Here is a 23,762-nt window from a genome sequence, read left to right on the forward strand (position 1 = left end):
TAAAAGTACTGACTCTGTCGTCATTATTACTGTTTGCATCATCCTTAGCCCTTAAATTCCTCTTGTCTGCCTTGGCACTGAAAATTACCCATTACTTTTGCTCTCCTCTCTCCAGCTTTAAGACCCTTCTGTGACATGATCATTTGACCTTCTCTGGGCTCTGCACAACTCTTGATGCAGGTCTCACTCACAGGCTCCTTTCCCAGCCATGCCCCTGTACTGGTGGACGTTGAGAGGAGTCCAATAGCTAAACCTGGAAAAGCAGAGGCCTAGAAAGTCTTTGGACTATCTTGCCTGTATTTGCCTTAGAATCACTTATGGATATTTTATATAATCTAAGCAATATTGATGGACATTTCTATATGTGTAGTTACAGATTTTTTAAATTATTTTTTAAAATGAGAATTATTTTTCTTAAATCATGGTAAAGAGTCTTTTTTGTCTAATTTATACTAATTTCGTCAAATAAATTACAGGAGTAATTCTATACTTGTACAATCTGGAAGCAGACTAATTATTAACAAGAATTATAACTGTTGTTCATTGTTGATTTAAGTACTGTACTGATTACATTTCTTTTCTTATACAAGTTTATGTGTACTCATTCTCCAAATTATTTTTGTAGTTAAGTAATCTCAATTGTAAATCACCATTTTATCCTGTTTTATCTTTAACTCTGACATTATATAAAATTGGATTGAGGATTAAGCAATGCCTCAATGGCAAAATCTTACCAAAATGAGTCCAGTTAATTATTTTACAGATATATGTAATTAATTTCATTGTTTTAAAAAAGTGGATGCATGCCATTTAGTGTAGTAGGTTCAGCCACCAGCATTGAGAAAAGCTTTTCAATATTTTCTTCCAGCATTTATGTCCAGATGTCTTTGCACTCCAATATTTGGCTCTCTGTGGACAGCTCACTTAAGCATAGTGGCCAATGATACCACGCTCATAAAACAGCCCACTGCCTATCTCCTAATCAGTGTAGTATTGGCTTGCATTGATCCATTCCAAACTCCATTTGAACATCATAACTAACATTTTTAATAATTTTCAGCTGTAACTTATAAAACTGTCTTAATTTAGCCCAGACTTCAAATGCCCAGGGAAGAACCGATGACTTATGTGATGAGCTAGCTTCATGTTTTCCCAACATCTCCGTATCCCGAGAGCCGCATCATTCTGAGGGATGGCTTTACCCTGTTTCCAGAGACTTCATTTTTTTACCTGCTTTTTGTTACAGTAGTTCATGAGAATAGTTTAAAGGCAGATGGTACTGAAAGTTCTACAACAGAAACTGTCTCATCCCAGATTCGCGTCTGAAAGGCAATCCTTTTGTCCTCTTTCATTGTTTCTTCTGTCATTTATTTCAGCACTTCTAAATGCTGTGCTTCTGCTGCTGTTTATTGACTTTGTTGACTTCCTGCTGCATAAGATGAGGGTTCAGCTCTCACATCTCCAGCAACACCCCTTGTTTCTTTCTTCCTTGCTGTCACCTTCTACAAAGAGTCATATCACAGTCTTTGCTCCCTTACTTCCATCTTCCCAAGTAGTTTTATCACAATTTTGTGATACATGGCCAATTGATGCCCTATTGTGGCTATTGTTCACTTCTGATTCAAGTACTGTACATTTCTTACAATCTTACACAGATTTTATTTTTCCTCAAATTAAAAATTGCCTTTTTTACTTCCTGAACGTTTCGTGTATCTATAATTATTTTTTTAAATGCCTTCACAGATTCATCAAATGCCATATCTATTACAGTATCAAAACCTCAAAGGTATCAATAAACTTTTTATTTTATTTTTTTTTTTATTGAGACGGAATCTCACTCTGTCACCTAGGCAGGAGTGCAGTGGTACAGTCTCAGCTCACTCCAGCCTCTGTCTCCTGGGTTCAAGCGATTCTCATGCCTCAGTCTCCTGAATGACTGGGACTACAGGCAGGCGTAAACATGCCTGGCTAATTTTTGAATTTTTAGTAGAGATGGGTTTTTACCATGTTGGCCAGGCTGGTTTCAAACTTCTGACCTCAAATGATCTGCCCACCTCAGCTTCCCAAAGTGCTGGGATTACAGGCATGAACCACCGCACCCGGCTAGTTTTTAAATTTGTTTTAGAGATGGAGTTTCACCATGTTGCCCAGGCTGGTCTTGAACTCTTGGCCTCAAACTCCTGGCCTCCACCCACCTTGGCCTCCCAAAGTACTGGGATTATATGCATGCACCACTGCATCTGGCTATCAATAAACTTTAAAGTGCTTTTTTTTTCCAAGTCTGCTGGCTTACTTCTTCTTGACCCTCCAGTGTACGGGTACTGCAGAGTTATCATAGTGGGATACCGCTTACCTCTCCTCGGTGTCGGTGGTCAGTTCTTCTGTTATGTACTGGATCTGATATTTTCCTCTTTCTTGATTTAGTCCCTCGTTTTTCTGAGTCATATTCTCTAGCAGTTTTCTAAGAAAACATATGTGTAAAGTAAATATTCTGAATCCCTGAAGATAGGAAAATATCTTTATTCTACCTTCATACATGTTAATAATTTGGCTGGGCATAAAATTCTGGGTTGCAAATCTTTTTTTTCTCAGAAAATTTTAACAGCTTTTGAAATTTCATCTTCTTCTAGTTTCCAAGTTGTTACTGAGACATTCAGTCTCTCTATCATCTACTAAGTTGCTTACCATATCTCCACTTGCCTTTTATCTTCCAAATATGTTAAACTCTCATCTATTCTTGCTATTTCTTCCAATAACCTTGTTCTGTGTAGTATACGTTTTGTTTTTAAATTCCTGGGCTGTAATTTTAGTACAGTGTTGGTAGGACTAAGTGGGAAATTTATATGATTGGTCCACCATTGTTTATCCAAAGTTCAGTGGCATCTTTGCTTCCAGATATTTAAACCCATGCAATCCTTTTGCATACGTTGTGATACTATTCTATTAAAAACTCTGAGAGTAGACAGTACTAGTCCCATTTAATGATGTAGCTGAGGTTCCAGAAATACTAGTAGTTTTCTTAAATTTAAAGAGCCAGACTGAGACAGATTCAAATTTAAAACTATGTTTTTCCTACTCTATTCACGCATAAGGGTCACTTGCAGCAGTGACTTTGTGATGGTGGTCACTAGTGATAAAACAGGGCAGACCATGGCTTCTCCATATCTTGCTACAATAAACTAATGCCACTGCTGTGATGTGAATTATTCTTTTGAACTATTCTCTAAGCTGCAGAATGAAAGTTTTCCTCTTCAATCATTCTTGTTATCCCAGAATGGACATTGGAACATCAGAAACCAAATAATTGCTGGTGGCCTGGTTCATACAAAACAGTATACTGTATAAGAACAGATATGGAAAACTGAAATCATGGTGTTTGGGCCTGAATAAAATATGTATATTTTAACATATAATGATACTATTGCAGAGTCCAGCACATAATGAAATAACTTCTTCTTTGAAGCTTTTACTCAAATTCCCACATGGAGCACAAATAGCATTCTCTAATTTGAAAACGAAAAGTAAGTAATTGCTTTCAAAGTCCAGTCTTTTGAAAGCACAGCAGTCTTTCAGCTAAGTAGTTATTCTCAAAAAGGAAAAGGGACTTTTCAGTGAGTATTTATAAACAAGCATATATGCCCAATAATTTATAGTGTGTTTATGTGTCACTTCAGCTTTCTGTGAAGTGACTATGACAGCAGACACACATCATGTGAAATGATGCCATCCTGAAGAAAGTTTTCAGGTAATATACCTCCTGAAGGGTTTCTAAGTCTTTTCGCATTCAGGGGTTTGCCTGTTGCTTTTCCAGGTTACATGCCAGTCTTACCCACACTTACGTTATCATCCAGTTAGCCCCAACCTCATCTTCATGTAGGTTAAACAACCCAAATAAAAGGAGGAAATATTTAGGACAAGCAATGAAAAGGTGAAACTAGGCAGGACCTTCTCCAACTTGGGGCAAATCTTATACTACTTGGACCCTTAGGCATCTCATCTTTGAAATGAAATAATACAAATAGATCTTCAAGTTCCCCCTCTCAGCTCTTGAACACTATGTATGCATCGTTGATTAATCAACTTCCACGAATTATCTCAAACCAGCCACCATTGCTTCAGTTCATGAGTGACCATGAAAAAAATGTGTTCATTAATTTATTTAATGTATCTTTATCAGGCGTCATGCTCAAGAGCTGGGAATATCGAGGCAAATTAACAGACACAGTCCTTAGCCTCATTGAGTTCATGGTCCAGAGGGAAAGGCAGACTAAAACAAACTTTCAAATAAATAATCATCATGATAAATGATGTGAAAGATAACCACAGAGTGTTGGGAGAAAAAGTAAGAGGAAAAGGATAATTTAGACAAGGGTGGGAAATGTTTTCAAGAAAGCTTCATTGAAATGCCAAGAGATCCACAGACTGAGGGGTTGCTAGCCAACTGAAGAGTGATGGAAACCGCATGCCAAGCATATGAAGCAGCATGTGTAGAGAGCTGAGGAATTAAAGAACTCGAGTATTCAAGGAACTATAAGAAGACCACATGGCTAAAGCATGGTGAGCAAGAGGGATTGGCCTGAGATCAAGTTAAAGGTGGGCTCCCAAAGCATGCAGAGCCTTGCCAGTAGGATGAGCACCTTATAATACATCAGAAAGGCAGACAGAACCTGCTGAAAGATGTTTAAGCAAGAAATAGAGATGATTTGATTACATTTTAAAACAGTACCCCAGCACTGCACACACATTGGGTTGGAGGAGGACAAAAACAGATGAAGCAGTGAGAGTGGCTAGATGGTGAGGCAATTGTGGAGAAGAGGGTGGATTTTGTAATCTTAGGACATCTTCACTTTGGGACCCTCACACACACCTCACTTTGGGTCTGTGGTCAGCTGTGTTGTACAGAGGGTATCTTGATTTCATGTCTCGCACTACATGGATGTATTCATTCCTGTATCTCTTCTCTAAAGAGATTTACTTTGTTGAAATCCTGTTGTCTCTGTATCTCTTCTCTAAAGACATTTACTTTGTTGAAATCCTGTTGTCTCTCCAGGTTGTCATCTTGGATAGCATTCGACATAATCCATATCTGATCCATGAGAATGACATATTTGTTGGACTCACCAACCCTTCTCCTAACAAGCTTTTGGAGTGCAGACCCTGTTCATACAACTGTCTCCTCGGTAGACTAACAGGACCCCTGGCCACCTGTCTCTTATTTTTAGGTTTTTCCAAGAATGGGTGTGGCCACAGCCGTATGTCCCACAGACTCACACAGGTCAAGCTGTTAAAATAGTCCCTTGAGACCCTCTCAGGACTGAGGAGAAAACAGAGCACCCCCCCATCCTTCTCATCATGGTAAAGGAGGAGGGATAAGACTGATAGTGTCTCAACAACTCTGCAAAGAAATCCTCTCTCCACTACCTCACCTTTCTTCCTCTTTTCTAATACATGAGGTGCTTGGTCATCTAAGAGTGGCAACAATTCATTTGGGCACCTCTTTGAGACCTGCCTGGGAACCTACCCTCTTACTTTGGGATATCAGAGCAGATGGCACCTCTTGTCTTGCATTCTCTTGTCTTGGATTAGATGAAGGGAGAACACACCCATTTTAACATCCTGTCTTAACCTTTATCCAGCCACTTTCTGAAATAATGAACACCGGTATGCAGCACCTGCCATCTTCCTGAAGCTCCCACACCCTGCCCTCTTCCTGGGCCTCCCAGTTCCTCTCCAGTGCTCCTGCCTTGGGCCTTTGTGCATGCAGCTACCAGGATGGCTCTCTGCCTTTTCTTCTCCGCCTTCTTTCTTCTCACTCCATGATAGCACCCTGTCCCAAGAAGCTAAGTGACTCACCTCAGCCGCAATTTCATTATCATTCATATCCTCGTCCTCTTTCCCCAGGCTGGGGTTGGCATCTGATTGAGTCCTCTCTCCCCTTTTTAGAAGACTCTCAGCCCCAGTCTCACACAGACCTGCCCTTCCCCCGAATCAATCATTTCCCTGAGAATTTGTCCAACAGCTCAGATCCGGTGATAGAAAGAAGAAAATACATGAAAGTTCAGGACTTGCAATACTCAGTAAGACACAGAAAATTAGAACTGAGTCATCTACATGAAAAGCAAAGAAAATGGAATTTACTAGCTTGAATTGAGGGAACAAAGGACATGGAGGAGGCTTAGAGTTGCTGGAGTAGTGAATAGGAAAGATGGGGAGAAACCAGAGTGTATACCTTAGGTAGAAAATGTAGGAGAAAGCAAAAGAATCTACCATATATATATTTTTTTCTATTTTGAAAGCTTCATGAAAAAGTTGTAGGAAAGAATTACCTGGTTATAGAGGGAACCTTGTTTTCTGTGATTTTAGACTAATCAGCAGGAAAGGGCAGGCTGTATCCTAACCAAAATTTGCCATGTGCCTGACAGGAACAAATGCTAAGCATGGACTGCGCTGCAAAGCCTGTAAGATGAGCATCCACCACAAGTGCACAGATGGCCTGGCACCCCAGCGGTGCATGGGCAAGCTGGTAAGGGCTTGTGCCGGGAGTGAGGCCCACACCTTCCTGCTAGGGCACTTGCCTGCTGCAGTCCTTCCCTGAAACCCTGAGCAAAGCACCCCAGAACTGGCTGCCAGCTTGGTTTCCTAACTGGCATCATCAGAAAACAAGGACAAGGAACTTTGTCAACCTAATCAACAGTGCCCCACCTTGAAAGGGAGTCACAGTCATTAATAGAGTGACTAACTTCTCCCAGGTTGGCACTTTCTCAGTTTTAATACTGAAAGTCCCACATCCTGGGACTGTTCAGGTTTTAAAAGTGAAAGTCGTGCATCTCAGGAACCCCCTAAGCCCCAGGCTAACTAATGGTTGGTCACCCTAGTGCTTCCCTGGTTGTCAGCTCAGTGGGTAGCAAGAGAGGATAAGAGCTAAGCCCACACAAAAGAGGAGAGAGTAATAAGTATCAGCACCAATTTAACAGAATCATGTTGGCCAAACCAAGGGAGATTGAATGGCCCTTGGGATGGCTGATCATACCATCTCAGGTGGATGGGCTTCAGTCCTGGTGCCACATATTGATTAAGAAGCAATTCAAGTCTGGCACAATGGCTCACGCCTATAATCCCAGCACTTGGGACACCAAGGTAGGTCGATCGCTTAAGCCCAGGAGTTCGAGACCAGCCTGGGCAACATGGTGAGACCCTGTCTCTACAAAAATTTAAAAATTAGGCCGGGCGCAGTAGCTCACACTTGTAATCCCAGCGCTTTGGGAGGCCGAGGCGGGTGGATCATGAGGTCAGGAGATCGAGACCATCCTGGCTAACATGGTGAAACCCCGTCTCTACTGAAAATACAAAAAAAAAAAAAAAAAAAATAGCGGGATGTGGTGGTGGGCACCTGTAGCTACTCAGGAGGCTGAGGCAGGAAAATGGCATGAACCCGGGAGGTGGAGGTTGCAGTGAGCCAAGATCGCGCCACTGCACTCTAGCTTAGGCGACAGAGCGAAACTCTGTCTCAAAAAAAAAAAAAAAAAAAAAATTTAAAAATTAGCTGGGTGTGTTGGTGTGTGCCTGTAGTTTCAGCTACTCAGGAGGCTGAGATTAGAGGATCGCTTGAGCCTGGAAGGCAGAGGTTTCAGTAAGCCAGACTGCACAACTGCACTCTAGCTTGAGTGACAGAGCTAGAACCTATCTCAAAATTTTTTTTTCAAAAAGCAATCCAGAGCACAAATTTGAGGGTATTTGAAACTAGGATGGCCAAAGAATTGTAAAAAGTACCAAGAATGTCTACCCTAGAGAATAATTAGACAGGACATCAACAGCTGTCTTCAAAAAATTTTAGGCCTAAAGTTTAGAAGAGTAACTCTATTGTCCTTTGAGGCTCCTGGGGAAAGGCCTAACATCAGTGGATACTAAGTCTTAGCGATAAAAGATAATGTCTTGCCTCTAGGGTTAGTGAATGCTCCTTCACCCCCTACCATCACTGACAGTGTACTGACAAGGGACACCACTTTCCAGGAACATTACAGAGGATTCTGGAATTCTAGTAGGGACTAGGCCACCAAGTTCCCATCCGGTGGTGGCGTATAGTGAGTCCAGGTTCTTAGTTTATCTATTTACTCTGATTTGCAATGTCTCTTTTCTCAAACTTCTGCCTCCCCTGCTTCCCCTTCTCCTTCTCCAGTGGTGATTCCCATAAGCCAAGCCAGACCATGAAGGAGAGGTCGGAAAAAGAGAGAACAGAATCCAGAACACAGAGCAAATGATTCTGGGTAAAGCTCTTCAGATATACAAGAGCTTTGAGGCCTCCCTCTGAGGTCTACTTACCCATGCCCAGGCCTTTCTTTTATTTATATTATTTTAACAAACCACAATAACAAACTGTGGTGAAATAATATGTGGCAGTCCACTTGTAATCCAGGAGGCAATGAGGATCTGGGATACAAAGGAGGCTGCAGTGCCCTGCAGAAGGAGGACAGGCAGGACTGCGGAGGTCAGGGCCAGGACCTTGTTTTCTGGATAGAGTGTAACTTGCTTGTTGCCACTATTCCTCCCTGCCTCTGTGTCCCTGCTGGGGTTAAATCGTGGAATTATAGGATAAATCAGCATGTTAATGGGAGACAGGAGGGTGCTCCTGGAGAAACCACTTGGTTTTATTTAGGGAGCTCTTGTATGATTTTCTCCATCTACCTTGACATTAACCCCTTGCCTTCCTCATTCTCTCTCCAGCCAAAGGGGTTTCGGCGTTACTACAGTTCCCCCTTGCTCATTCATGAACAGTTTGGCTGCATTAAAGAAGTTATGCCCATTGGTGAGTCGGGACATTGATGGGTTGAGCTGAGTTTGAAGCAGCAAAGTTAGTAATGGCTACTGTCCTCCCAGGGCTGCAAAACCCATGGGGTATCTCTTTGTACTTGTTTGGTGGCTGTTTGGGGTATGACTGTGTGTTTTGCTGGAAGGGAAACATAAAGTGGACCAAATTGTCCAGGAATTTTCATCCTTTCCCTGATGAAGCTCAGAAAACACCTAAGTCCCGAAGGCTTAGTAATCCCGTCAGCAGCATGGTGAAGTGGAAAGAAAACAGAGCATGGCATCCCCCAGACCAGACTCAAAGCCCAGCTCCCTATTGACAACTGTGTGTCTTTGAACAAGTTACTTGACCTGTCAACCCCTACAAAATGAGAACAGCAATTGCTGCGTTTCATAATTGCTATAAAAAATAAATATAGGTTATACACCAATGCTTAGTAGGAACTGAGTGAATATATTATTCTCTGATGAAGATCAAAAGATACCCTATATTTATTGATAGCTTTGGCTTGGATTTCTTCTCTAACAATATTTTTCAGTTTACTTCTATTGTTTTTTTTCTCTCTCTGAAAATCTCGACATCTATTTTTGCTTTTTTAGGGGGGCAAGTTTTAAACTAGAAATTTGTAAATTAGAAAGCTTTCAATTAGAAATTAATGAGGCTCAGTAGTGACAAGTTATTTCTAAAATGGTTGCCTCCTACTGTAAACTTTGTGTCTCAAGGCTTTGTACCTTGGTGAGCACAGCCTCCCAGTAGAGGAAGTAAAGCTGGTCCCTGCAAGAACCTGGAAATTAGAGAGGAGAAACGAAAGAGGAAATCCAATCAGGAAGAATTTGGGAGCAGAGTACTAGTTGGTACATGGCAGGACCTGCAAATGAGAGCATGCTGTATGGGGGCACATCTGTGAGGAACACTTGGCCATGAAAGCCCTGTCTACCCAGAGGCTGAGGTCCTCTGCACAGAACCTGCTTCTCAGGTGCTGTTCACCCAGGAGATGTGGTAAGCAGTTGGCTGGGTCCTCTCAGATGAGCTTCCTCAGATGAACTTTCTCTTCTGTTGCAGCCTGTGGCAATAAGGTGGACCCTGTCTACGAGACCCTCCGCTTCGGCACCTCCCTGGCCCAGAGGACAAAGAAGGGCAGCTCCGGCAGTGGCTCTGACTCACCTCACAGAACCTCTGTAATTATCCTCTTCCTTCCTCAGTTTGTCTATGGCGGTCCTGGGCAGAGCGGGCCTCAGGCACTCCAGTATGGGGGATTCCACCTAACTGCCTCATGAGGGCAGGTCTGCAGGGAGTCAGGCACCTGCCAAAGAGAAACCCAAAGTGTTTTGAGCCACTAAGGATTAACTTTCTGTTGTCAACACCCAGGGATTATTTTACTTTCCTGCCCAAAGACCATCCCCTTGGCCTCATGCTTCTTGACCCTTCCCATGGACCCCCTCTCCTTTACCTTCCCACCAATATTAGATAACATATGAGTCAATACACATAAATGTTTGGCTCCAACAATGGTCAGGAACTTGGAAGTCCTGGCTATTTCCAGTTTTCCTTTTAGCTACATTCCAGTTCAAAGACACAGCTATTTCTCACATCTTTTGTCTTTTCTCTGTAAGAGAGGGCACACCTCTTGATTGCACACAAAAACTGCCCTCTCAACGGTTCCTGAACTATGACTCTGTGGGACGCTCACCCTTCCACGCACCTCTCCTAAGTTTCATCTGACTTACACTGACTGTCGCATGCATCTCTGTGACCTGTTATCATCATCTTGTCTCTGGTTGCTTCAACCAGAATTTCTATAAATACTCCAAGATGCCATATAACTCTTCAGCCCATGCTGAAAGCCACCATTCCTCCAGCAAAGAGGCAAGGACCTTCCAGTTCACATGGCCACTTAGGATAGCCAACACCTAGTTACCAGTTCCATTGTTGCAGCCTCTGCTGGACTGGAAGCTTCCAGGCAAGACACAGATGAGACTTCAAATGGTCTGCCCCATTGAATCCTCTCAACATCAACTGATTAGGTGGATTATGGGAAGAGGGGCAGGGCACACGCCTGGGAGGGGTTCTCAGAGACCGAGTTGAAGCAGCTTCCTCATTGGGTGCAGGTGAAGCCACAAGATTGTAAATAGGTGAATAGGAATGTAGGTCGGTAGGCAAGTAGGTAGGTTTATAGGTCCTCTGCCTAATGCCATGTGGCTATCCTTGAAGCCATCTTTAAACTCATGTTTAAAGCCCTGTTCTTCATGCATTCACTGATTTCTGAGAGGAAAGAACTGAAAATAATTTTTACTCTTTTTCCTTACTGTACGTAAAATTGACGTCAGTTCTTTCTTCTACTCAGCTAGCAAACATGAATGGCCTACAGTTTACTAGCACTGTAGGGGACACAAAAGAAGAGGAAGACATAGCTTTGTACCCTTAGAATTCACAACTTATTTCTGAAGAAGAAATTTCAACAGCCAAGAAATTTGACAATGGTGGCCTTGTTTACCATTCTTTTTAAAATACACTTTTATATGTCTTATCCCATTTTATTAAGATTGAGAATGTAACATACATGTGTTAAGGATATTATAGTGACTGTGTCATATGAGTATTGAAGCATTTCATAGTAAAGATGAAAAATGTTTTTGCTTCAGTAGACATTGCCTCAAAGCAGTGAGGGGATAATGTGTGTCATCTTAAGATACCTGATTACCTCCTTAGGGAGGAGATCATTGTCATTTGGCATCCAAAACGTAACGCTAATTCTTTTACTGAAAGAAGCATAAAAATGGTGCTAATGTGATGAAAGTATACAAAGCATCCATGGGTAGGATTTATATGTAAATAAAGGCTGCTTAGGTTGGGTAACAATAATACACATAAAGTGTTTAGCACAGGGCCTGACATAATTGACACTCAATGAATGGCAATTGTTACTGTTCTTTATTTTAATTCACTCAAAAAATTTTTTTAGAGATGAAGTCTTGCTGTGTTGCCCAGGCTGGCCTCAAACTCCTGGAGTCAAACGATCCTCCTGCCTGAGTGTACTGAGTAGCTGGGATTACAGGTGCATGCCACTGAACCCAGCTGTTTCATTTTCATTACGCATCCAGGCCTTAACAGTGTTTTCTTTCAGCCTGAGTTATTGTGAAGTTAAACAGGATGTAGTCCATTAACAAGGCAAGTATGTTACCCGAGAAGGGCATTTCCCAGAGCCACTCATGCTTGGGCAGTATTAGAAACTCCTGACTTACTCAAGGGTAACTTCCCTGTTCTGCTCAGCCCATCTCCTTCTCCAACGTGTCCTCCTGTAACTCTATAAGTTGGAGTGTTCCCAGGGGTCTGCTTTTCTTGGTCTTCTTATTCTACTCTCTTTTTGGTTGACCTCTGTCACATTCCTTTAGTTCAAGCACCACCTCTACACTGATGATTCCCTTAGATATTTCCTCTTGCCCAAGCACCAAACCAGTCCTACAGATATTGCAAAATCAGCAGATTCAGACTAAACTCATATTCCATTAGGGATTAGGTCCTATAATTCAAACCTCAGAAATAATATCAAAGATACCCTTAGTATTTATCACCAGTACTAGAGGTTTGAACCTCATTATCTCTCACTCAGATTATTATAAAGAAATAACTGTGCTACCCTTTTGAGCCTACCCTTAACGGTGCCCCCCCCCTCCCGATTTATCAACCCTTAAAGAAAGGCTTTGCACAACTGCCCTAATTAAAATCCTCTATTAAGTTGCTTATGTCAGAGCAACAATGCCCAAACTCTTAGGCATGGCATATGAGTCCTGTCATTACCCTAAAAACCCACTTTCCCCTGCACGCCCCAAGCCCTATAACATATCTATGACTCAGAACATGTTGCTCCACCGAGTTGAAATTTCTTAAGACCCACTCTATTTTTACACGAACAATGAACAGTCCCCAGACTGCCCCAAGCATGGTGAGTTGCTCCTCCCACAAGCCTTCAAGAATTCCTTTCTTAAGGAATATACATGATTGCATTGTACTCATCTGCTATTGTGTCGATTCCCTGAATAAATGCTGAGTATCTGGTGAGTATCTAGGTCCCGTTCCTTATTCATCTCATTACACCAGGGACTGACAGAGTGCCTGGCACATAGTGAATACTCAAGAAATGTGTGAAGAATGAGGAAGAATTAACAAGGAACTTTTGAAAACTGATCTCAGAATCCTCCGGGATCCACACACCACTTCATTTCTCACAGCCTAAGCTCTGGGCACAGTTTTCCATTTTCTGCATAGTCATGCTCTGTTCAGACATTCAAACTATCTCCACCTCTCTCAGACAACATCTCTCCAAGCTTCTGGGTCTGGTTGGGCACCTGCCTCTTCCCTGGTCCCCCAGAGCATCCAGTTCATTAATCCATTGGTTATCTATTGCTTGGTAATTTTCACTTTCCTGTTTGATTTTTCTCTCAATTTCCCAGTCCTCTCCTCAATTAGACTAACCTGCTTAAATGCAAGGACTCTTTTATTCACAGCTTTGTGTTTTCATTACTTTATACCAGTGATTCTCAAATGCTGGGGCATATCAGAATCCACTGGAGAACTTTGTAACAATATAAAGGCCCAAGTTCTGCCAGCCCTTCATAGAGTCAATACATATGTGATGAGTGCACGAATCAATGAATGAATGAGCACCCTCCTCAGTCAAAACTGCCTAAACTTCTATAATAGAAGGCTGGCAATGAGCTAAATCAGTGGTTCTCAGTGTGTGGTCTCTGGATCTACAGCATCAGCATCCCCTGAAACTTGTTAGAAATGCAAATTTGGGTTTCTCTCTAGGAGCTGCAAAATCGGAAAATCTGATTTGGGGAGCCCAACAATTTCCATTTTTAAAAACCCTCCAGGTGATTCTGATGCACATTGAAGTTGGAGAATTACTGAGTTAAATTAAAAACTAAAGTTTGCTTCCAAATAAACCAGCCCTCTGTCTCTCTCCTCTTCACCCTTGCTCTTCCTCCCTCTCTGTGTGAACAGCATTTGAGTGACACACTTACAGTGGCCACAAGCCTGGATCTGAAGTTTGAAACAGAGATCCAAGAAACGCTACTCATCTCCCTAATCCCACCTACCACATCGCATCTCCTTTCTCAGGGGAGTGAGGAGGGCCATTGCTGTCAATGAGTTGCTTCGCCGAAACCACACAGAGCTCATTCTCAGCCTGTAACCATCTCCCCTTACAAGGCAAGACTGTTTGTAGATGCCATCCAGCAATCAAAGGAAAAGCACAAATACAACTGGTCAGAGTAGAGAGATCTCCATCCCCTTTGACCAGCATTCTGAACAAGCCTTTCTCAAATCTTTGGTGAGAGCCGGGAGGTCATCTCACTTCAGTGCAAGCCTCTCCATGCCTGTGTGAGGCCGGCATTGATGGAAGGGCAACTGAAAAGTCAGCACATAGAGGCAATTGCGGAGAGACGGCTCCCCAGAGATGGCTCTGATCTATCTGCATGAGCAGTAGATGGCTGCTCCTGTGGTTCTGAGCTTTGCTGGACTATGACAAACAGACCTCCTTGAAAACATTCCATAGTAGGCAATGAACATGTCAGCCTCCTCATTTGGGGCTGACGCTGAGAAGCAGCAAGACCACCAGAAGGACAATTGGGGATGTCCAGTTTGCTTTCATCTCTAATATAACTTTGTCTTTAGCAACATCTGAACCCTACAGACTGGTTTTAGGAGCAAAAAGCATAGTTTTCTGAATGTCAAAGGGATGTCCATTTATTTCCGTCCACTTATACTGGCACTGGTTCCACCAGTAGATATTTGTTGGAGTTTAGCTCTGTGAAGGCATTGTTCTGACAGCTGCAGGGAGACAAAGACAAACCAAATTGTACTTAAAGATCTGTCACTTCACTCTTTCCCCAAAGTCCAACTATCCTCAAAGGAAGAAAACAGAGACACAGATTGATTGGTACTTTAAAGTGATTTTGTTTCCTGCCTGCAGGTCAGTGATAATGAACTTCAGCATCCTGCATTTTTTATTTTTTTTATTTTATTTTTAGTATTTTTATGTCCTAAAGTTAACATATTCCTGCACAGCAAAGCTTTGTTCCACAGGTTTATTTTCTCCCAGGGTTGCAGAGGCATTTGTTTTACATTGTTGAGAAGTCACTGCTTGGCTGTTTCCAAATTGTTATGTTTTCCTCAACGTACTTTCAAATGTTCTAAAATATAAAAGGCTTGATGGCTTTGGGAAGGCTAGAAGAAACTAAATTCAAACAACATTCTGGGAGTTAGTTGGCTAGTTTATGAATAATCTTCAGTTTCATAAGATTAAATTAACATAAGTGAAATTCTCTACAAACCAACCTCTGTATAGAAATTGTGAGCTTCAAAAGGAGCAGGGCATGAGTGACTTAGAGACTCTGTGACTTTTTTTTTTCTTCTTTCTGCTGTGTCATGAAAGTAACAGTGTTTGAAAAAAAATCTTAAAGCTAAATTGTAACAAAAATCAGTCTCTGGAGGGTGGTGCTAAAGAGCTCTAGAGCTGGCTAGGAGAGCTAAGAAGATAACTTGTTCCTCTCCGATAAGATACAAATAAATAATTTTTTAAAATATGACTGTCAGTCAGGCCAGGCACGGTGGCTCATGCCTATAATCCCAGCACTTTGGGAGGCTGAGGCAGGCAGATCACCTGAGGTCAGGAGTTCGAGATGAGCCTGGCCAACACGGTGAAATCCCGTCTCTACCAAAAATACAAAAATTAGCCAGGCATGGGGGTGCATACTTGTAATCCCAGCTACTTGAGAGGCTGAGGCACAAGAATCTCTTGAACCCAGGAAATGGAGCCGAGATCACAGCACTGCACGCCAGCCTGGGCAACAGAGCAAGACTCCATCTCAAAAAAAAAAAAAAAAAAAAAAACATATATATGACTGTCCACAGAGGCCCCCTAAATTCCTCTTTTGAAGAGGATAGAGCCAGTTAGACAGAAACTGGGTCACGTGGCCCTTTGAAAGAGGCACTCAGTGGTATCCTAGTAAACGTTTAACCACCAGGTCAGAGCTGGACCCTGATTTGTAGCGTTTGCCAATTCCATGGAGTAAAACTCCTGTGGTGATCCATTTCATGCCACCAGTGTGATAACCATGAGACTCTCACCCGCTCACGGAGATGCTTTAGCACACCAATGGATAAAGCACAATGCTTAAGAGCACGAGCTCTGGAGGCAACACCTGTGAGCCACAGCCCCAGCTCCACCATGTGTTAACTGTGGGGCCTCAAATAGAGCTACCGATTCTCTCTGGGCTTCAGAGTCCTCTCTGAAAAATCGGTCCACCATAGGATTAACTTGGGGAATAAATGAGATGGTATCTATAAAGTCCTTAAAAACAGTACGTGGTAAATGATCAGGAACCATTAGCTATTTAGAGTGCTGTTATTGTTATTATTGTTGTTTTTGTTCTTGTTATTTCTGTAACCTAAGTGGAAGAACGATTGTGACTTACTTTAAAAAGAGAGTCAGGATACATATTATAACAACAATTAATTTTGCAGCAGTGGAAACAGTATTTAACTTGTACCTAAGTAGTGCATCTCTCCATAGTGCATCCCATTCTCTAAAACTATTATTTAAAACAGCTGTAGAAAGAGCTAGCGTTTTATTGAAAGTTTTAAGTGACAGGATATGGACAGGAATTCTGATTTCTCTCTGTTACCTATTCTCGTGAAGAAGCCTGGCTGTGTGGCCTGTGCTTCTAGACATTCATTCAACACTCACTGGGTACCTACCATCACCAAGCCTGAGCCTGCCATAGACACCTGAAGGGAGGTACAGTGCCCCCTAGTGGACAGAGCTTCTCAGAAGTTAGCCAAACAGCCACGAGAGCAATCATTGGGTCCTTAGGTGTACACATACAAATTCTACCTAAGCTCTCTTACACCAAAATCTCTGCTCAATTGACCCACAATATAATATTGCTCATCCCATGCTCTTTCCTCTTTCCTGCAAGACTTCAGATCTCGTGGAGGTTCCTGAGGAAGCCAATGGGCCAGGAGGCGGGTATGACCTAAGGAAACGCAGCAACAGCGGTGAGTGAGGGAGCAGGCACAGCACAAATGTGATCACATGAGTCACGGTCAGTGGGCAGGTCAAGTTGATTTCCAGTCCCCTTGCTTTCTCTTCTTGCTTTGGAATTTAATCAGGGCAAGTGTTCAATGTTCTGGAGAGAATGTGAGCATTGTTTCTGGTGGATTTCAGTGATTTGCTCTAATATCTTCCTGAGTTCTATATCCTGAGTTCTCATGCTTTATGAGAGTATATATACTCATATATATCATATATGTATATCATATATATTATATATCATATATCATATATGTATGTCATATACTATATAGTATATATGATATATATGTATATAATGAGCTGTATTGGGGTTGAAGAGTCGCTTCCAGAACTTTTTGTGAATATGTCATTTCCTCCACTGAGCTAGATCTCATTAGCAAACCATACACAGAGAAGTTAATTTGTGCTACACCTTAGGTACCTGAAATCAAGTGGTGGTGGGGCCCAGGAGGGAAGTGTGGGCCTCACATTTGGCTCCTTCCCCAGCAGAGACAACTTAGAAGCTCAAAAAATTGATATGTACAATCCAACCAAACATTCTATATTAAAATTATTTAATCTAATAATTTAAGCCTTTGTTATAATAATTTCTAAAATCTTTATTAAATGCTAACTTCATACTTCCACTTGCTGACATTAAGAAAGAACTGCCTCGTAATCCAGAGCTTAATACATGTGACCAGATCCTTATGGATGCATTCTTGCTGGGCCTTTTTGACATCAATAACTACTTAACCTCCACTCATTTATCAAAAAATATTTATGAAGCATTTACTGTGATTAGCAAAAGTGTGTCAGTCAAAGTCCTGCAGGACCTGAGTTGCACTGTTAACTTGAGCTGAATGTATTCTCATGGCAGAGTTATCCTTCCAAATTCCAATCCCAGCCCTGCCTTTTCCACCCTGTATGCAGAAATTCCTCATTCAATACCACATAGCTGTTTTGTCAACAGCTGTCTGATGAGGTATCACTTTTACTTCCTTCACTCTGGGAATTCATTTATATCTCTTCTCTAGTTAGGACTGTGCCTGTAATTCCCACAAGGCACCATGTGCTCAGCTGCCCTATGATTTTCCTTCCTAAATAAGTGCCAGTGTTCACCATGCCCCCCCTTGCCAGGTCCACACACATCTGCTAAAGCTCACCGCTGGGGTAAGGACTCTTTGGCATCACATCGGGAAAACTGTACTTTTAGATAATGCAAACAATCACTGAGCACTTAGCAGTGCCATTAGAGAGACAGATTAGAGGGTGTTGGCTTCAAGGGGAACCTCATACTGGGTCAGCATCACAGCAGGGCCATCCCAGCCCAACTGTCTGGCATTGCAGGACCAGCAATTGAACTTAAACAGCAACCCTAGAGTTTCTCAGTATCTAAGGATCTGACTCACCAGAGACTTGCATGTCAATGCTTTAAGTGTGATCAGCTGCTCAGTCCTGAGTCTGACTACTGCCTTCCCCCTTCCCCTGACGCTCTTCTCACCAACGTCACTGCTGGCCTCCTCCTCACTAACGGCGCTGGAAACATTTGGTCCTTGGCCCATCTTTGCTCTGGAGGCAGAATGCTAGACGTCACTTAATGATCATGTGATCCCGAAGCAGTGACCTAGCCTCTCTCTGCTTCAATCACCTCAACTCTAAAATGAAGATAATAACACCAAATCCATAGGGTTCTTATGATCTTCAGATGAGATAATGAATGTAAATACTATCCATTCATTGTTGACTCAAACTTCATCTTCAGTATTAGGATTCTTTGCTGCCTCCAGATGCCTATCACCTATTGGACATTGCCATCTGAATGCAGAATTGTCGTCTTAAAGTTGACATACCCAAACTTTACTCTTGATCCCCTCACCCAGTCACACATTCAACTGGCTCTTCCTGCAATTTTCTCTGCTCAGTAAATAGGAACTCTATTCAACCAGTTGATTAGGCCAAAGTCTTTGAAATCAGCCCTGACTACCTATTCCTCTCACACCTCAGATGTAATCCATCAGCAAACTCTATTTGCTGCTTCTCAAAATTATGCCCAGCATGTGCTCACTGCTTAACTCTCTGCCTCAGCCATCCTGGTCTGGCTGTGTCTATGCTGTTGCTCACCAATTCCTTGAGGAGTTAGAACACAATTTACACTGAGGGTTTCTTCTCTTAAAAGGTGGTGTTAATAGGAATTTACAATAGGAAGAGCTATATTTAACAATCATTGATTTGTAGCATCGCTGCTATTAACAAAGCCATCATACAGTCATAAAGTGTCGGAGATGCAGGTAGAGCCTCACTACTCTAAATGTGGCCCATGGACAACTCATGTGAGCATCAGTTGAAAGCCTGTTAGAAATACCAAGTTTCAGGCCATTCCACACCTGCTGAATCAGGATCTGCATATGAATCTGTGGTTCGTAGTCTCATTCAAGTTTAAGAAGTAGGACTAGAGGTCACTTAGTCCAATTCCCTCCCCTCCAATATGCACACATGCACACCACAGTACCCCGGTATAGATAAGGAAACTAAGTCACAGAGTAGTACACACAAAGACACCAAGTGGACAATTTTCCATCTCTTCTACGTTAAGGGGCATTTTCACAGCCTTTTTCAAAGAGATCTGGTGAAAGAGCTTAGCAAGCAATAAACTCCAAAAAAGTGTTGGAGATGTATTAACAATTCTTTTGATCAGCAATAGCTCTCTCTACAATGCACCCTGAGAAGCTAGGAGGATTAATTATGCAGCAGTTTGCTTCAAAACACTTTCCTTTGATTGACTTTAATGTCTTGTCCATGCAGTTTGTTCTCAAACATGGAGAAAACACCCTACATATGTGGTCCAATTTCCCACAGATCTTCTCAGTCATGCAAGGAGGGTGTTGCTGCTCAGAAGCAGTGTCTGGGATTACAGTCACAACCAGTTCTGCATTCCATGTTTCATTTATGTCTTAAAAAATATGCAGTGCATACAGGTGTCATATGTCGTAATAGCTAGTTTTTTCCAACTCGCTGTTATGTCAAATTCCTTGAGGAATATCTCCAAAGCCACCTGGGAAGGAAGTGCAATTCGTACTAACTTCTTTACTGCTAAGAGTACAGTCTCTGCTTTCTCTCTTATAAACAATCCTTGGCACATCTAAGTGTTGCTGGTTGTTGTTTTGAACACTATTCCTGGATGCATCATAAATATACATGGAGGAAATTGTTGGTCTTCACCTTTGGCTTGACTGCTAGAAACTTCACTCATAACAAAGTAACAAGCAAAGAGAGAAGTAAAATCTCACCTGAAGTAAAATCTGGCCTGCCTATTTCAGCTCCAAATGCCAAATAATAACGTTATTGGCTGCCTTCAGTAATTGCATTTCAGAATGACTGTATGTGATCATAATTTTCCTGGAAGAGAAACAGACAGTAGAGGACATAAGCAATACAAATTCCTAGAATTTTCTTCAAAAAGGGCTGGGTTAATCACAGCCACTTAAGGATATTACAAAATTGAATACTACCTCACTTTACACTAAAACAAAGAAATTTTATCCTGAAAAAAAAAAGGCAAGCTCAGATCTGGAAAATGAATCCTAGCCTTCAGCATGTACTAATTCAATATCTCAAATTTTAAGGTGTCAAAAAAAAAAAGAGCAGATATTTTCAAGGTTAAATTGGCAGATGCCCCTGGGTTTGGTACCACTCCATTGTATAATTTCTAAATTACAGATGCAAATATTTGTGGTATGTTTCTGCAACACATGCTTTGTTTCAAGTTCAGGTAAAGATATTTTTAAACTTGAACAGAAGATTCCCTTTCCAGCAATGTGGAGAACTGGCCATTCAGAGGAATTTTTCCCAGTTTAGCACTCCTAAAACTGTTAAGAGAAAGAATTGTTTTTAAAAAAATCTAGTTAATGCATGGCTGAGCTGGCAGCAAAATAAGGCAATTCCTTAGCATCTAGGAATGACAGTAGAACATGAATTCAGAGATATAAGCAGGTAAAGGCCAATGTTTACTGTGCACATCCTAGAGCCTTAGCCTGGGAAATAATAGGCCCCATTTATGAACAATAGACAATAAAATGGGGAGTGGCCAGAGTATTAGGTTGGATGAGAGGCCCTTTTGAAAAATATTAATACCCCAAAAGCTACCCTTAGGATCACTGGACAAAGAGAATTCCCTGCAGAGGAATATGCTATATCAGCCTTAACTCAAGTGGAAAGGAAAGGAAACAAAAAAGTTGGGAGGAGAGAGAAAGAAAGAAAGACAGGCAGAGAAAAAGAAGGGAGGGAGGGAAGAAAGGAAAGAAAGGAGGAACGAAAGAACCAGTCTGCTTACTTGGATTTTAGGGCCTGAATTCATACTACCTGTATGGGCAAATAATATAATAATATGATATTTTAGTTTAATTTAGTTTTAAGTGGTCCAGGTACAGTAAGATCACCAGGCATTTGGCAGAAACAAATGTAAACTCTCTCTAGAGGAAGAAAATTTTAAACTAGACCTCAAAAACTTCCCACAAATGAACATTCAAAGAACACAAGCTAACAACCAAAATTCACCAAACACATGAGAAAATGAGCCGTGATGAGTAAGTACGAGCAGAAACAACCAATTTTATGGTCAGATTTTCAAGACTGTACATGTTAGAATTATCAAATGAAGAAATATATAACTATATAGTTGTATACATTTAAAATGTTAAAATGGACCATAAAACATAACAAAGGAAAAAGAGACTATCAAAAGTAAAGAAGCAAACTTGAGGAAAGTCAAAAAGAACTTCAAGAATTATTATTATTTTTTTTTAATTTATTTATTATTATTAAACTTCAAGTTGTAGGGTACATGTGCACAACGTGCAGGTTTGCTACATATGTATACTTGTGCCATGTTGGTGTGCTGCACCCATCAACTCGTCATTTACATCAGGTATAACTCCCAATGCAATCCCTCCCCCCTCCCCCCTCCCCATGATAGGCCCCGGTGTGTGATGTTCATAGCAAAGACTTGGAATCAACCCAAATGTCCATCAGTGACAGATTGGATTAAGAAAATGTGGCACATATACACCATGGAATACTATGCAGCCATAAAAAAGGATGAGTTTGTGTCCTTTGTAGGGACATGGATGCAGCTGGAAACCATCATTCTTAGCAAACTATCACAAGAATTATTTTTAAAGTGGAAATTTGATTGATAGATTTAACAACATATTAGGCATAAAGAGATAATTCGTTCCCTAAAATATAGAATCAAATAAACGTTAGGGTACAGTTAGGAAGACAAAGCAGTGGAATTTGTGAGAGTAAAAGTGACATGGAAGATGAGTAAGTCCAACATGCATGTAACTGACAATTTAGGAGTACATAAAGAGAGAATGGGGCCCCAGCCACAGTGGCTTACGCCTGTAATCTCACCACTTTGGGAGGCCGAGGTAGGAGAATTGCTTGAGCCCAGGAGTTTGAGACCAGCTTGGGAAACATGGTGAAACCCCAGCTTTACAAAAAATACAAAATTAGCCAGGCCTAGTGGTGCCTGTCTGTAATCCCAGCTAACTGGGAGGCTGAGGTAGGAGAAATGTTTGAACCTGGGAGGTTGAGGCTGCAGTGAGCCATGATTTTGCCACTATACTCCAGCCTGGGAGAGAGAGCACCACACCTTGTCTCAAAAAGAGAGGGAGAGAAAGAGAGAATGTGAAAGAGACAATATTTAAGAATATACTTGTGGAGAATTTTCCGGAATTGATTAAAGACACCGTTACTCAAATTTAGAAATCTATACCTAGATATAGGTTACTGAAACTGCAGAATTTCCAAGATAAAAGAAAACATAAAATGCAGTACAAAGAACAGATTACCTACAAAGAAATGAAAATTGGACTGTTACTTCTTACAAATTACAGTGTAAGTGAAATAACAGTAGAATGCTATCTTCAGTTTGCTGAAAGAAAAGTGATCCTTAACCTAGAATTGTAAAGGAAGCAAAACTATCTTTCAATAATATATTTTTCAGACAAAAACTGTATTTACAGTTCAATTAAGAAAAACCTATATTCAAAACATTTCAAAAAGATGTACTTCAAAGAGGAAAATATGACCTCAATGGAAAGACTGAAAAGTAAGAAGGAACAAAGGGCAAAGAAAGTGATAAACATGTGGCTAAATGTAAGCAAACACTGGATACGTTTTTTAAAATAATGTTTTTTAACATTTGTTAATAAAACATTAGCTGAAATACTGACTTTATGTGGGAAATGGGCATTCAGAGATTCTTGTATTGCTTTGGAGGAGATTAAACATACTATTTCACTTTCTATTTTGTTAAAACATATCTCATAGAATTTCTAAGATGACTGCTAAAGGAATAAAAAATAGATTCAACCTTCCAAACCAGAAAGGGAACCAAACTGAATGATGAGAAGAAGAAAAAAATCAATCAATTCAAAAGAAAGAAGGGGTGGAAAGTGGCAGAATAGAAGAAACAGCATAGAAAATTTGGGACAATTACAAAATAAAATGTTAGGGAGAAATCCCAATTTATCAGTAATCAAAATAAATGTAAACCCATTTAAGCACTCTAGATAAAAGATAAAGTTTTTCAGACTAGATTTTTTAAATGATCTATATACTGCTTATAAATACCTAAAACATAAGGATGTAGAAAGTTAAAAAGACAAAGTTTTTTTTTGTTTCGTTTTTGGTTTTTTGTTTTTTGTTTTTTGTTTTTTTTTACTTTCTGCAGGGAGAAGAAGGAAAAACATAGGCAGAATAAATAATTTACCAGATATAGAAACCAAGAGGCAACGACAGGCAAATATTAAGCCAAAAAAAAATTATATAGCTGTGTTAATGTGTGAAAAATTGACTTTAAGACCAAGAAAGCAT

The 23,762-nt window shown here is 41.0% G+C and overlaps 1 protein-coding gene across 3 annotated transcripts in view; it reads left to right on the forward strand.

The window, feature by feature from the left end:
* Nucleotides 1–23,762, forward strand: part of STAC (SH3 and cysteine rich domain) — a 168,036-nt gene that overhangs the window by 96,160 nt on the left and 48,114 nt on the right. For 2 of the 3 annotated variants that reach the window (XM_008009473.3, XM_008009472.3), the window contains exons 3-6: nucleotides 6,423–6,523; nucleotides 8,722–8,803; nucleotides 9,866–9,981; nucleotides 16,786–16,864. In XM_008009473.3, the coding sequence (XP_008007664.3) occupies nucleotides 6,423–6,523; nucleotides 8,722–8,803; nucleotides 9,866–9,981; nucleotides 16,786–16,864 (378 nt within the window). The remainder of the gene's footprint in view (nucleotides 1–6,422; nucleotides 6,524–8,721; nucleotides 8,804–9,865; nucleotides 9,982–16,785; nucleotides 16,865–23,762) is intronic. The other variant, XM_038003049.2, reaches the window with a different exon arrangement.

The sequence above is a fragment of the Chlorocebus sabaeus genome, chromosome 15 (assembly GCF_047675955.1).
Source record: "Chlorocebus sabaeus isolate Y175 chromosome 15, mChlSab1.0.hap1, whole genome shotgun sequence".
In the NCBI taxonomy this organism is placed as follows: domain Eukaryota; kingdom Metazoa; phylum Chordata; class Mammalia; order Primates; family Cercopithecidae; genus Chlorocebus; species Chlorocebus sabaeus.